This window comes from Montipora capricornis, chromosome 14 (assembly GCF_036669925.1).
Source record: "Montipora capricornis isolate CH-2021 chromosome 14, ASM3666992v2, whole genome shotgun sequence".
NCBI classification, from domain to species: domain Eukaryota; kingdom Metazoa; phylum Cnidaria; class Anthozoa; order Scleractinia; family Acroporidae; genus Montipora; species Montipora capricornis.
The window spans coordinates 38575731-38588780 of NC_090896.1; the positions used below are offsets into that span (position 1 = coordinate 38575731).

Sequence of the window (13050 nt, forward strand, 5' to 3'; positions counted from 1 at the left end):
AAAAAAATGCTTATTGCACGTGGTGGAGTGGAACGTATGACCTTCAACAGAAAATTTGCAAAGCAAAAAGCCCAGGAACTGTTTGATTTTCTCTTCTTTTCGCAGCCTCTTGCGATTCTATTGAGTCACCAAGAAATGGTAAAGTACATCACAACGGGACTAAACACGGAGCTGTGGTCTTTTTTTCGTGCAATAATGGATTTGAACTGCAAGGCACCAGGCAACTCAAGTGTGTTGAAGGAAAATGGAATGGAACGTCTCCCATCTGCAAAGGTTTCAAACAATTTAAAGTGCTCACATTGCCGATAAAGATAACTACCTGCTTTAGTTTTTGCCATCCCACACGAGGCATTTGCTTTCAAATTATAGGATCCGCGCGATTTGCTGTGCTTTGCATAATGAATAGCTTAGAAATCAGTGTCGTGGCACGTTCTCAGCTAATCAAATTTCAGTGGTTTTCTTGCGCTTTTACCCGGCATCATTTCTCGCTGTGCGCTATAACTACGTGGTCACGAAAAAACGGTGACATTCCAGTGCAATCCTAAATACAGTTTGGTGGGAAATAAAACAATCCTCTTTCAGGATGGAGTGTGGAATTGACATTTACCCCAATGCAAAGGTAGTAATCAAGTCAAAATAGCTTTGCATTACAGAGTACGTTCAAAACAGAAATTCCTCAAGAGTCTGGTAAGCTTACAGTCTTCTTCAAGTAGATGGAAGGATTACGTTTTTTTGGAAACGTTGACCGTGCAGCACTTTTATTTGAACAGACTTAACTGATTAGAGTCTAATGTAAAGTGCTTTTTTTCTACATTATATGAACCATGTTTGCGTTAGCCTTACTAATGGCAATGGGCCCGTATAAGGACCGAGAAAAACTTAGTGGGGTGGACATTTACCCCAATGCAATTGTAGTGATCAAGTCAAAATAGCTTTCAGTGCCTTACACAGTACTTTCAAAGTAGAAATTCTTCTAAAGTCTTCTAAGTTTAGAGTCTTGTTGTATGTCCCGGAATAATGTTCTTGTAAGCACAAGTCAAATATATTTCGGTTTTTTCATGATCTTATACATAGCACCGTGCGTGGATCCAGGAATGCCATCTAATGGTAGACGTTTAGGTTCCGATTTTGGTCACAAAAAGACGGTGACATTCCAGTGCAATCCTAAATACAGTTTGGTGGGTAATGAAACAATCCGCTGTCAGGACGGAGTGTGGAGTGGACATTTACCCCAATGCAAAGGTACTTATCAAGTCAAAATAGCTTTGCATTACACAGTACGTTCAAAAGAGAAATTCCTCAAGAGTCTGCTAAGCTTACAGTCTTCTTCAAGTAGAAGGAAGGATTACGTTTTTTGCAAACGTTGACCGTGTAGCACTTATATTTGAACAGACTTAACTGATTAAAGTGTAATGTAAAGTGCTTATTTTCTACCCCATATGAACCATGTGAACGTTAGCCTTACTAATAGCAATGGGCCCACATAAGGACAAAGATAAACTCTGAGCAGGGTGGGAATTGGTTAGAGCCTTCTTGTATGTCCCGAAATAAAGCTCTTTTAAGCACAAGTAAAAAATAGTTAATTTTTTTATCATCATCTTAAACATAGCACCATGCGTAAATCCCGGTGTACCATTTAATGGTAGACGTTCAAGTTCCGATTTTGGTCACGAGAGAACGGTGACATTCAAGTGCAATCCTAAATACAGTTTGGTGGGAAATAAAACAATTCGCTGTCAGGACGGAAAGTGGAGTGGACATTTACCCCAATGCAAAGGTAGTGATCAAGTCAAAATAGCTTTCATTTCCTTACACAGTACTTACAAAGTAGAAATTCTTCTAAAATCGTCCAAGGTTAGAGTCTTCTTGTATGTGTCGGAATTAAGATCTTGTAAGCACAAGTCAAATATATTTCGTTTTTTTTATGATCATGTACATAGCACCGTGCGTGGATCCAGGTATGCCATCTAATGGCAGACGTTTCGGTTCCAATTTTGGTCACGAAAAGACGGTAACATTCCAGTGCAATCCTAAATACAGTTTGGTGGGAAATGAAACAATCCGCTGTCAGGACGGAGTGTGGAGTGGACATTTACCCCAATGCAAAGGTAGTAGGCAAGTCGAAATAGCTTCGCCTTATATACAGAATAGGTTCAAAGTAGAAATTTTTCTTAAGTCTCCTTCTAAGCTTAGAGTGTTGTTGTATGTCCCGGAATAAAGCACAAGTCAAATATAACCGGGTTTAATTTTTTCTTGATCTTATACATAGCACCGTGCGTGGATCCCGGTGTACCACCTAATGGTAGACGTTTAGGTTCCGATTTTGGTCACCAAAAAACGGTGACATTCCACTGTAACCCTAAGTACAGTTTGGAGGGAAATGAAACCATCCGATGTGATGACGGAGTGTGGAGTAGACATATGCCGCAATGCAAAGGTAGTAATTAAATGAAAATAGTTTTTTTTGTCATTGACTGATATGTTCAAAAGTTGTTTCTTCCCGCTATGTTGTGTTTGGAGTGCCTCTAAGTTGCCCTAATTTATCGTTGAAGTATATACTAAAAAAATGCTTATTGCACGTGGTGGAGTGGAACGTATGACCTTCAACAGAAAATTTGCAAAGCAAAAAGCCCAGGAACTGTTTGATTTTCTCTTCTTTTCGCAGCCTCTTGCGATTCTATTGAGTCACCAAGAAATGGTAAAGTACATCACAACGGGACTAAACACGGAGCTGTGGTCTTTTTTTCGTGCAATAATGGATTTGAACTGCAAGGCACCAGGCAACTCAAGTGTGTTGAAGGAAAATGGAATGGAACGTCTCCCATCTGCAAAGGTTTCAAACAATTTAAAGTGCTCACATTGCCGATAAAGATAACTACCTGCTTTAGTTTTTGCCATCCCACACGAGGCATTTGCTTTCAAATTATAGGATCCGCGCGATTTGCTGTGCTTTGCATAATGAATGGCTTAGAAATCAGTGTCGTGGCACGTTCTCAGCTAATCAAATTTCAGTGGTTTTCTTGCGCTTTTACCCGGCATCATTTCTCGCTGTGCGCTATAACTACGTGGTCACGAAAAAACGGTGACATTCCAGTGCAATCCTAAATACAGTTTGGTGGGAAATAAAACAATCCTCTTTCAGGATGGAGTGTGGAATTGACATTTACCCCAATGCAAAGGTAGTAATCAAGTCAAAATAGCTTTGCATTACAGAGTACGTTCAAAACAGAAATTCCTCAAGAGTCTGGTAAGCTTACAGTCTTCTTCAAGTAGATGGAAGGAATACGTTTTTTTGCAAACGTTGACCGTGCAGCACTTTTATTTGAACAGACTTAACTGATTAGAGTCTAATGTAAAGTGCTTTTTTTCTACACCATATGAACCATGTTTGCGTTAGATTTACTAATGGCAATGGGCCCGTATAAGGACCGAGAAAAACTTAGTGGGGTGGACATTTACCCCAATGCAATTGTAGTGATCAAGTCAAAATAGCTTTCAGTGCCTTACACAGTACTTTCAAAGTAGAAATTCTTCTAAAGTCTTCTAAGTTTAGAATCTTGTTGTATGTCCCGGAATAATGTTCTTGTAAGCACAAGTCAAATATATTTCGGTTTTTTCATGATCTTATACATAGCACCGTGCGTGGATCCAGGAATGCCATCTAATGGTAGACGTTTAGGTTCCGATTTTGGTCACAAAAAGACGGTGACATTCCAGTGCAATCCTAAATACAGTTTGGTGGGAAATGAAACAATCCGCTGTCAGGACGGAGTGTGGAGTGGACATTTACCCCAATGCAAAGGTAGTTATCAAGTCAAAATAGCTTTGCATTACACAGTACGTTCAAAAGAGAAATTCCTCAAGAGTCTGCTAAGCTTACAGTCTTCTTCAAGTAGAAGGAAGGATTACGTTTTTTGCAAACGTTGACCGTGTAGCACTTATATTTGAACAGAGTTAACTGATTAAAGTGTAATGTAAAGTGCTTATTTTCTACCCCATATGAACCATGTGAACGTTAGCCTTACTAATAGCAATGGGCCCACATAAGGACAAAGATAAACTCTGAGCAGGGTGGGAATTGGTTAGAGCCTTCTTGTATGTCCCGAAATAAAGCTCTTTTAAGCACAAGTAAAAAATAGTTAATTTTTTTATCATCATCTTAAACATAGCACCATGCGTAAATCCCGGTGTACCATTTAATGGTAGACGTTCAAGTTCCGATTTTGGTCACGAGAGAACGGTGACATTCAAGTGCAATCCTAAATACAGTTTGGTGGGAAATAAAACAATTCGCTGTCAGGACGGAAAGTGGAGTGGACATTTACCCCAATGCAAAGGTAGTGATCAAGTCAAAATAGCTTTCATTTCCTTACACAGTACTTACAAAGTAGAAATTCTTCTAAAATCGTCCAAGGTTAGAGTCTTCTTGTATGTGTCGGAATTAAGATCTTGTAAGCACAAGTCAAATATATTTCGTTTTTTTTATGATCATGTAAATAGCACCGTGCGTGGATCCAGGTATGGCATATAATGGAAGACGTTTAGGTTCCGATTTTTGTCACAAAAAGACGGTGACATTCCAGTGCAATCCTAAATACAGTTTGGTGGGAAATGAAACAATCCGCTGTCAGGACGGAGTGTGGAGTGGACATTTACCCCAATGCAAAGGTAGTAGGCAAGTCGAAATAGCTTCGCCTTATATACAGAATAGGTTCAAAGTAGAAATTTTTCTTAAGTCTCCTTCTAAGCTTAGAGTGTTGTTGTATGTCCCGGAATAAAGCACAAGTCAAATATAACCGGGTTTAATTTTTTCTTGATCTTATACATAGCACCGTGCGTGGATCCCGGTGTACCACCTAATGGTAGACGTTTAGGTTCCGATTTTGGTCACCAAAAAACGGTGACATTCCACTGTAACCCTAAGTACAGTTTGGAGGGAAATGAAACCATCCGATGTGATGACGGAGTGTGGAGTAGACATATGCCGCAATGCAAAGGTAGTAATTAAATGAAAATAGTTTTTTTTGTCATTGACTGATATGTTCAAAAGTTGTTTCTTCCCGCTATGTTGTGTTTGGAGTGCCTCTAAGTTGCCCTAATTTATCGTTGAAGTATATACTAAAAAAATGCTTATTGCACGTGGTGGAGTGGAACGTATGACCTTCAACAGAAAATTTGCAAAGCAAAAAGCCCAGGAACTGTTTGATTTTCTCTTCTTTTCGCAGCCTCTTGCGATTCTATTGAGTCACCAAGAAATGGTAAAGTACATCACAACGGGACTAAACACGGAGCTGTGGTCTTTTTTTCGTGCAATAATGGATTTGAACTGCAAGGCACCAGGCAACTCAAGTGTGTTGAAGGAAAATGGAATGGAACGTCTCCCATCTGCAAAGGTTTCAAACAATTTAAAGTGCTCACATTGCCGATAAAGATAACTACCTGCTTTAGTTTTTGCCATCCCACACGAGGCATTTGCTTTCAAATTATAGGATCCGCGCGATTTGCTGTGCTTTGCATAATGAATGGCTTAGAAATCAGTGTCGTGGCACGTTCTCAGCTAATCAAATTTCAGTGGTTTTCTTGCGCTTTTACCCGGCATCATTTCTCGCTGTGCGCTATAACTACGTGGTCACGAAAAAACGGTGACATTCCAGTGCAATCCTAAATACAGTTTGGTGGGAAATAAAACAATCCTCTTTCAGGATGGAGTGTGGAATTGACATTTACCCCAATGCAAAGGTAGTAATCAAGTCAAAATAGCTTTGCATTACAGAGTACGTTCAAAACAGAAATTCCTCAAGAGTCTGGTAAGCTTACAGTCTTCTTCAAGTAGATGGAAGGAATACGTTTTTTTGCAAACGTTGACCGTGCAGCACTTTTATTTGAACAGACTTAACTGATTAGAGTCTAATGTAAAGTGCTTTTTTTCTACACCATATGAACCATGTTTGCGTTAGATTTACTAATGGCAATGGGCCCGTATAAGGACCGGGAAAACTTAGTGGGGTGGACATTTACCCCAATGCAATTGTAGTGATCAAGTCAAAATAGCTTTCAGTGCCTTACACAGTACTTTCAAAGTAGAAATTCTTCTAAAGTCTTCTAAGTTTAGAGTCTTGTTGTATGTCCCGGAATAATGTTCTTGTAAGCACAAGTCAAATATATTTCGGTTTTTTCATGATCTTATACATAGCACCGTGCGTGGATCCAGGAATGCCATCTAATGGTAGACGTTTAGGTTCCGATTTTGGTCACAAAAAGACGGTGACATTCCAGTGCAATCCTAAATACAGTTTGGTGGGAAATGAAACAATCCGCTGTCAGGACGGAGTGTGGAGTGGACATTTACCCCAATGCAAAGGTACTTATCAAGTCAAAATAGCTTTGCATTACACAGTACGTTCAAAAGAGAAATTCCTCAAGAGTCTGCTAAGCTTACAGTCTTCTTCAAGTAGAAGGAAGGATTACGTTTTTTGCAAACGTTGACCGTGTAGCACTTATATTTGAACAGACTTAACTGATTAAAGTGTAATGTAAAGTGCTTATTTTCTACCCCATATGAACCATGTGAACGTTAGCCTTACTAATAGCAATGGGCCCACATAAGGACAAAGATAAACTCTGAGCAGGGTGGGAATTGGTTAGAGCCTTCTTGTATGTCCCGAAATAAAGCTCTTTTAAGCACAAGTAAAAAATAGTTAATTTTTTTATCATCATCTTAAACATAGCACCATGCGTAAATCCCGGTGTACCATTTAATGGTAGACGTTCAAGTTCCGATTTTGGTCACGAGAGAACGGTGACATTCAAGTGCAATCCTAAATACAGTTTGGTGGGAAATAAAACAATTCGCTGTCAGGACGGAAAGTGGAGTGTACATTTACCCCAATGCAAAGGTAGTGATCAAGTCAAAATAGCTTTCATTTCCTTACACAGTACTTACAAAGTAGAAATTCTTCTAAAATCGTCCAAGGTTAGAGTCTTCTTGTATGTGTCGGAATTAAGATCTTGTAAGCACAAGTCAAATATATTTCGTTTTTTTTATGATCATGTACATAGCACCGTGCGTGGATCCAGGTATGCCATCTAATGGCAGACGTTTAGGTTCCGATTTTGGTCACGAAAAGACGGTAACATTCCAGTGCAATCCTAAATACAGTTTGGTGGGAAATGAAACAATCCGCTGTCAGGACGGAGTGTGGAGTGGACATTTACCCCAATGCAAAGGTAGTAGGCAAGTCGAAATAGCTTCGCCTTATATACAGAATAGGTTCAAAGTAGAAATTTTTCTTAAGTCTCCTTCTAAGCTTAGAGTGTTGTTGTATGTCCCGGAATAAAGCACAAGTCAAATATAACCGGGTTTAATTTTTTCTTGATCTTATACATAGCACCGTGCGTGGATCCCGGTGTACCACCTAATGGTAGACGTTTAGGTTCCGATTTTGGTCACCAAAAAACGGTGACATTCCACTGTAACCCTAAGTACAGTTTGGAGGGAAATGAAACCATCCGATGTGATGACGGAGTGTGGAGTAGACATATGCCGCAATGCAAAGGTAGTAATTAAATGAAAATAGTTTTTTTTGTCATTGTCTGATATGTTCAAAAGTTGTTTCTTCCCGCTATGTTGTGTTTGGAGTGCCTCTAAGTTGCCCTAATTTATCGTTGAAGTATATACTAAAAAAATGCTTATTGCACGTGGTGGAGTGGAACGTATGACCTTCAACAGAAAATTTGCAAAGCAAAAAGCCCAGGAACTGTTTGATTTTCTCTTCTTTTCGCAGCCTCTTGCGATTCTATTGAGTCACCAAGAAATGGTAAAGTACATCACAACGGGACTAAACACGGAGCTGTAGTCTTTTTTTCGTGCAATAATGGATTTGAACTGCAAGGCACCAGGCAACTCAAGTGTGTTGAAGGAAAATGGAATGGAACGTCTCCCATCTGCAAAGGTTTCAAACAATTTAAAGTGCTCACATTGCCGATAAAGATAACTACCTTCTTTAGTTTTTGCCATCCCACACGAGGCATTTGCTTTGAAATTATAGGATCCCCGCGATTTGCTGTGCTTTGCATAATGAATGGCTTAAAAATCAGTGTCGTGGCACGTTCTCAGCTAATCAAATTTCAGTGGTTTTCTTGCGCTTTTACCCGGCATCTTTTCTCGCTGTGCGCTATAACTACGCGGTCCTGAAAAGTTGCAGTAACGGATTGCTTAATTCCATTCTGTTTACTGGTCCCCTTCTGTTCATCCATACATCTCTTTAGTTCTTATATGTTGTTCTGCAGTCGGAGAGCTTATTGCGCCAATTGGTTAAAGAGGATTAACTAGCTCAATGTAAGGTTCTTTTAGAGAAAAAGTAACATGGTCTTACAATCTTTCTTCCTTCCTCAGCCATATGTCCAAGGACGAATTCTGAGCCAAATCATAACTGCATGGTGTCTTGCTTGTCTAATGAAGATTGCTTTCATGATCGGAGGTGTTTATGCGACGGCGATTGTGGATTAAGTTGCGTTACAAAAAGTAAGTAACAAATGAAGCTACAATCTCGTACCCAGAGTCCTCGGGGCTTTTGGTCAGCGGGTGAGCGCCCGGAGAGAATGTGGGATAATGGACCCGTTTTCCCAGAAAACGTGGATTGCGGTCTTAATGCGGATGCTTGAGTTTAAACGGAAACAGAAAAGAGATAACAGTAAAAAGTAGAAATGATGGGTTGAAAGTGTTCGAAAAACAAAAAATTTAGCTTTACACACCATACAAATTGATTTCTTCAGTTTTAAGGAGAAATGTAACAGTTCATTGGCTTGTTGTAAGAGCGAATGAAGATGAAACTTCTGTATTCCTGTCAGTGTATTTTTAGTGTTTCAGTGTGCATTCCATCGTATAGAATACCACCGTGCAAGCAAAACGGTTGACAAATCTTTCTGGAAACGACACCAATGTCTTCTTATACTACAATTTGATGTTTCCGCAATTCTGAATGGCTTTGACAAGACCTTCTTCCACGAATTTCTCCCCAAAGTGACTGATGTAATGTTTCCCCACGATACCTTTGCAACTGCAACGGTAACTAGTTTTTAGCAGCTTGGGAAATTCCCTTGCGGTATTAGACATAATTGAAACCCCGTCGTTTTATTTATTTTTGTGATTGGTATATATTTTTGAACTAGAAAAAACAAAAAGCGTTGAAATTAATTTTAGATTCAGAATCTCCCTCCAAATTCTGGGGTTTCCCCATTACTTACCGAATTCCTGTCGGACTGTCATTGTTATGCGAGCAACCAATCAAAAAAATAGTTCAAGTACGTTATTCCAGAGTCTCTGCGGGACTTCACCCGCTGAACAAAACCCCGAGGACTCTGGGCACGGGATTGGGGAAGCTATGATCCTGGCAGTTATGAATGCAATTATTGGAATTGTGTAGAGGAGCCTTAAAAATTCAGGGCTTCAACGGGGTTTGAACCCGTGACCTTGCGATACCGGTGCGCCGCTCTAACTAACTGAGCTATGAAGCCACTGACGTTGTGAGCTGGTCACTTGTGAGTTCTAATGTTCCCGAGATGATTGAAACAACAATGAAATGATATATAAAACGAACCATATATTGAACTGCGGATATGAAATCAAGTGAAGCTATGACTATAATCCTCGCAGCTCCACTTCATTTCATACCCGCAGTTAATTTTTTTTAACTTGGTTGCATTTACACTGCACAGGATTTAACAGTAGCTTATGATCCGCAGTCCTAAACCTGCATTATTATCTCTCCTTGGAGGTTTGGTTCTCTTTGATATTCTACATTAATTAAAAAAAAGTCTCTGCTTAAGAGCCAGAAGGCTCATCAGGCCGGCGCTTATCTCCGGTTTCAGTAGCATGAAGTCCATCGCAGGGTTACCCCCAGCATTACGCCGGTACCCATTTATACACCTGGGTGGAGAGAGGCACCATGAGAGTAAAGTGTCTTGCCCAAGAACACAACACAATGTCCCCGGCCAGGACCCGAACCCGGACCACTCGATCCGGAGTCGAGCGCAATAACCACGAGGTCACCGCGCCTCCCACATTCTACATTTAGAACACTTTTTTTAGGATAGCTTTTCTGCCAAGTCTTTTGCCACTTTATCAATCAACGCAAAGAGTCTCGATCTACGGGACATACAAAATTAAAAAAGAGAACTGCCAAAAAATGTTTCTTTTAAAAACATGTTAAAAAATAATTTTCACAAAAATGACGACGTTTCAAGGACAATTTGAACTGACGTCATTAAGATGTCAGTGGAAATGATAATAAATAAGAAATGTATAAATACAACTTATTGAAAGGTTTAACATACATTTAAATAAGTCAAATAAGCTAGGATATTTTGCGAGTTGCGTAGTATTTTTCCGAGCCCCGAAGGGGCGAGAAAAAAAACGAACAACGAGCATCTCATAAACAGGTCAGTCAATTTTTTTGGCACATTTGGAGTACGAAAAACTGGCTTTCTTTGAGGATCGAGGCTTGTGTTCCCATGGGCTTTCAATAAAATGTTTCTAAACGTCAGACTGCTGACATTCTCTAAAGTGGACGGTTCAAATGACTTAAAGGGACTGTTAGCGTTTTACCCAATCGCCGTTTTCTTTTTTTGTGTGTGTGTTCAACAATACTTAGGTGAAGATATCGAGCTAGGTAGCCCACATAAGTGGGGGCTACATAGAGGTCATAGATCTAAAACCATTCCGAGATTACAATCATTCATGTGCAGGTACCAATTGCTCACTATACTAATGACCACTCCTGGTTTAAAACATGTTTAAATCAAACTATTCGGGGAGCTAAGTAAAGGTTGCCACACGAAGGAGTTCAAAGAAACAATCTTTTCTGCGTATAAAAGTGGGGTGAAAAATACTCCACAGCGGCGTTAAAAGGTTGCCTAAATATCCCAAGGTGGTACTAAAAAAAAGGTGCCAGGAGCTTATTCGTAAAACCCCCACAAGTTATTCAGCGAGAATGTTTTAGCCTTACATTTGAGGATTGCGCAAATTTGCCACTTATTCTGTGTTAAAGGCACAAAGAAATTCTAGATTTGTAAAGAGCTGTATATATCCAACTATCTCGCGTGCGTCTGTCTGAGATGGCCCAATAAGTAGGAAAGTGACACCACGAGCTATGCCGAACATCGCGCAAAGCCCAAGGAGGAGACTAAACATCATTTGTTTCGTTTGAAAGTCGCATGGCTCGTTTTAAAGAGCCATGTTTGGTAGGATTGGGTTAAACGTTAGATTCACTGTAAGGTTTCTTTATAATATAGTTGGGTAGTAAAGTGCCGTCTCCTTCATCTTGTGCTTAGGACTAAAGTGTAAACAACCTTCAAGGGGACTTAACTTGAGACTTGTCAACAATGGCCGTAGCTTTGGCAGCGAGGCTATATATTTTTGTCCCGTACCATTCACGCTTCACGGATCATCCAAGCGCACGTGCAGAGCAAACGGAAAATGGGATGGCAAAAAGGCTAGCTGCAGTAAGTACACAGGTTACTCAACACTGCAATCCGGCAATGAGTTCACAGGGAAGTCAGTAAAGAGTCTCACTAAGTTCTTATTGCACGCAGCATGGCCAGGTTGCAAAAACCACCAAAGGTGACTGAAATACTAGCCGTCTTCTGTCGTTTAACGGAAATCAGTCGTGTTCTGTGATGCGGAATAAATCAGAAAATTGCGGGAATGAAATTTGGTGAAAAAAAAAAAAAAACAGAAAAAAGAAAAAAAAAAACAATAATAATCTCTACGGAGGCACGAACGCATTATTGGGAGGTGCCTTTGCTGCTCGAAATCTTTAAAATTTCTGGTGTCAAAGTGATATGTGCAGTAATCACTACGGCAAGACAGTGCCAGAGAATGCCTGAAATACGAGCAGAAATTATCATTGAAGACGATGCGTACGTCAATAGTGATTTGGTATGGGATACCCCATATCCTTGTCACAAGTGCATGCATATACCTGCATGAGAAAAGCTAATAGTTTGTCTTGCATTACAGGCCTAGGTGATGCAAAATGCCTTGACATGCTGACAGGTTTATTTCAAAATCCACCCAACGATACCGTGATTGATATAAACGTTCACCTATCTTTGGCAAGATACCGCTGTCGCAACGGCTTCAAGTTGACTGGTAACGAAACGCTCTCTTGCAGAAATGGAAAATGGATGGAAACGACCAAGCCCCTGTGCAAAGGTAACTTAGGGTACGTTTGATTGGAAAATTCGAATAGAGATCGTTAATTCCAGACCCCAGTGGATAAGTCGCTACCCAGAGAAGAAAATATACTTCACGTTAAGTGTTGGCCAAGGAAGAACCCATGACTAGGAGCGAACAACAGCGCTACATTCCTGTCACGGCCTTTTCATAAACCGATTTATTCTTAGTTGAATTTCCTGCGCATGATACTCCGGTAGGAGTCCGATGATCAATCACAAGAAACTAACTTGCTGTCATATCGTCATCGAACCGCAACTGCCTTTGTTTGTTGTTTTCTTTTTTTTTTCGGACAAGGTAGTCTAAAAATAGATTGGTCTGTCAAAATGCCGCGACATAGGCTTAACGTTGGAGATGTTCGCTCCTAGTCATGTGCCCGCGGTCAAGCAGTGACGTATCAACCGAGTTAAAGTTATGCAACCTTAGTTTGAACAATTTGAGCCAAATCTTCGGATTAAAAACAAATCGGAAGCCGTGGAATTTTGCTGAGATTTTTCCACCTGAAAATGGAAATAGAATTTGTTTACCTACGGAACACCTTAAGAGCGCTCAGGAGCTCGTTCAACATATGTCCGTGCATTTCGGATCGAACCGGAATTTGGCAGTGTTGGCCTTTTTTTGAGGAGAGGGGAAAACCGGGGTATCCGGATAAAATCCTCTCGGAGCAAGGAGAGAACCAACAACAAACTCAACCCATATATGACGCCGGGCCTGGGAATCGAAACCGGGCCACATTGGTGGGAGGCGAGTGCTCTCACCACTGCGCCACCCCTGGGAAGAAATCCGTGGCCGAATCCGTTGAGCTTGATTGCAAA

At 40.4% G+C, this 13050-nt stretch overlaps 1 protein-coding gene across 1 annotated transcript in view; it reads left to right on the forward strand.

Moving 5' to 3' along the window:
* LOC138032569 (complement receptor type 1-like) overlaps positions 1-13050 on the forward strand; it is a 64452-nt gene that overhangs the window by 35501 nt on the left and 15901 nt on the right. The window contains exons 28-44 of the mRNA XM_068880275.1: positions 106-273; positions 1075-1242; positions 1610-1777; positions 1941-2108; positions 2270-2437; positions 2666-2833; positions 3635-3802; positions 4170-4337; positions 4830-4997; positions 5226-5393; positions 6194-6361; positions 7060-7227; positions 7389-7556; positions 7785-7952; positions 8396-8524; positions 11332-11502; positions 12020-12214. Coding sequence (XP_068736376.1) covers positions 106-273; positions 1075-1242; positions 1610-1777; positions 1941-2108; positions 2270-2437; positions 2666-2833; positions 3635-3802; positions 4170-4337; positions 4830-4997; positions 5226-5393; positions 6194-6361; positions 7060-7227; positions 7389-7556; positions 7785-7952; positions 8396-8524; positions 11332-11502; positions 12020-12214 — 2847 coding nt within the window. The remainder of the gene's footprint in view (positions 1-105; positions 274-1074; positions 1243-1609; positions 1778-1940; positions 2109-2269; positions 2438-2665; positions 2834-3634; positions 3803-4169; positions 4338-4829; positions 4998-5225; positions 5394-6193; positions 6362-7059; positions 7228-7388; positions 7557-7784; positions 7953-8395; positions 8525-11331; positions 11503-12019; positions 12215-13050) is intronic.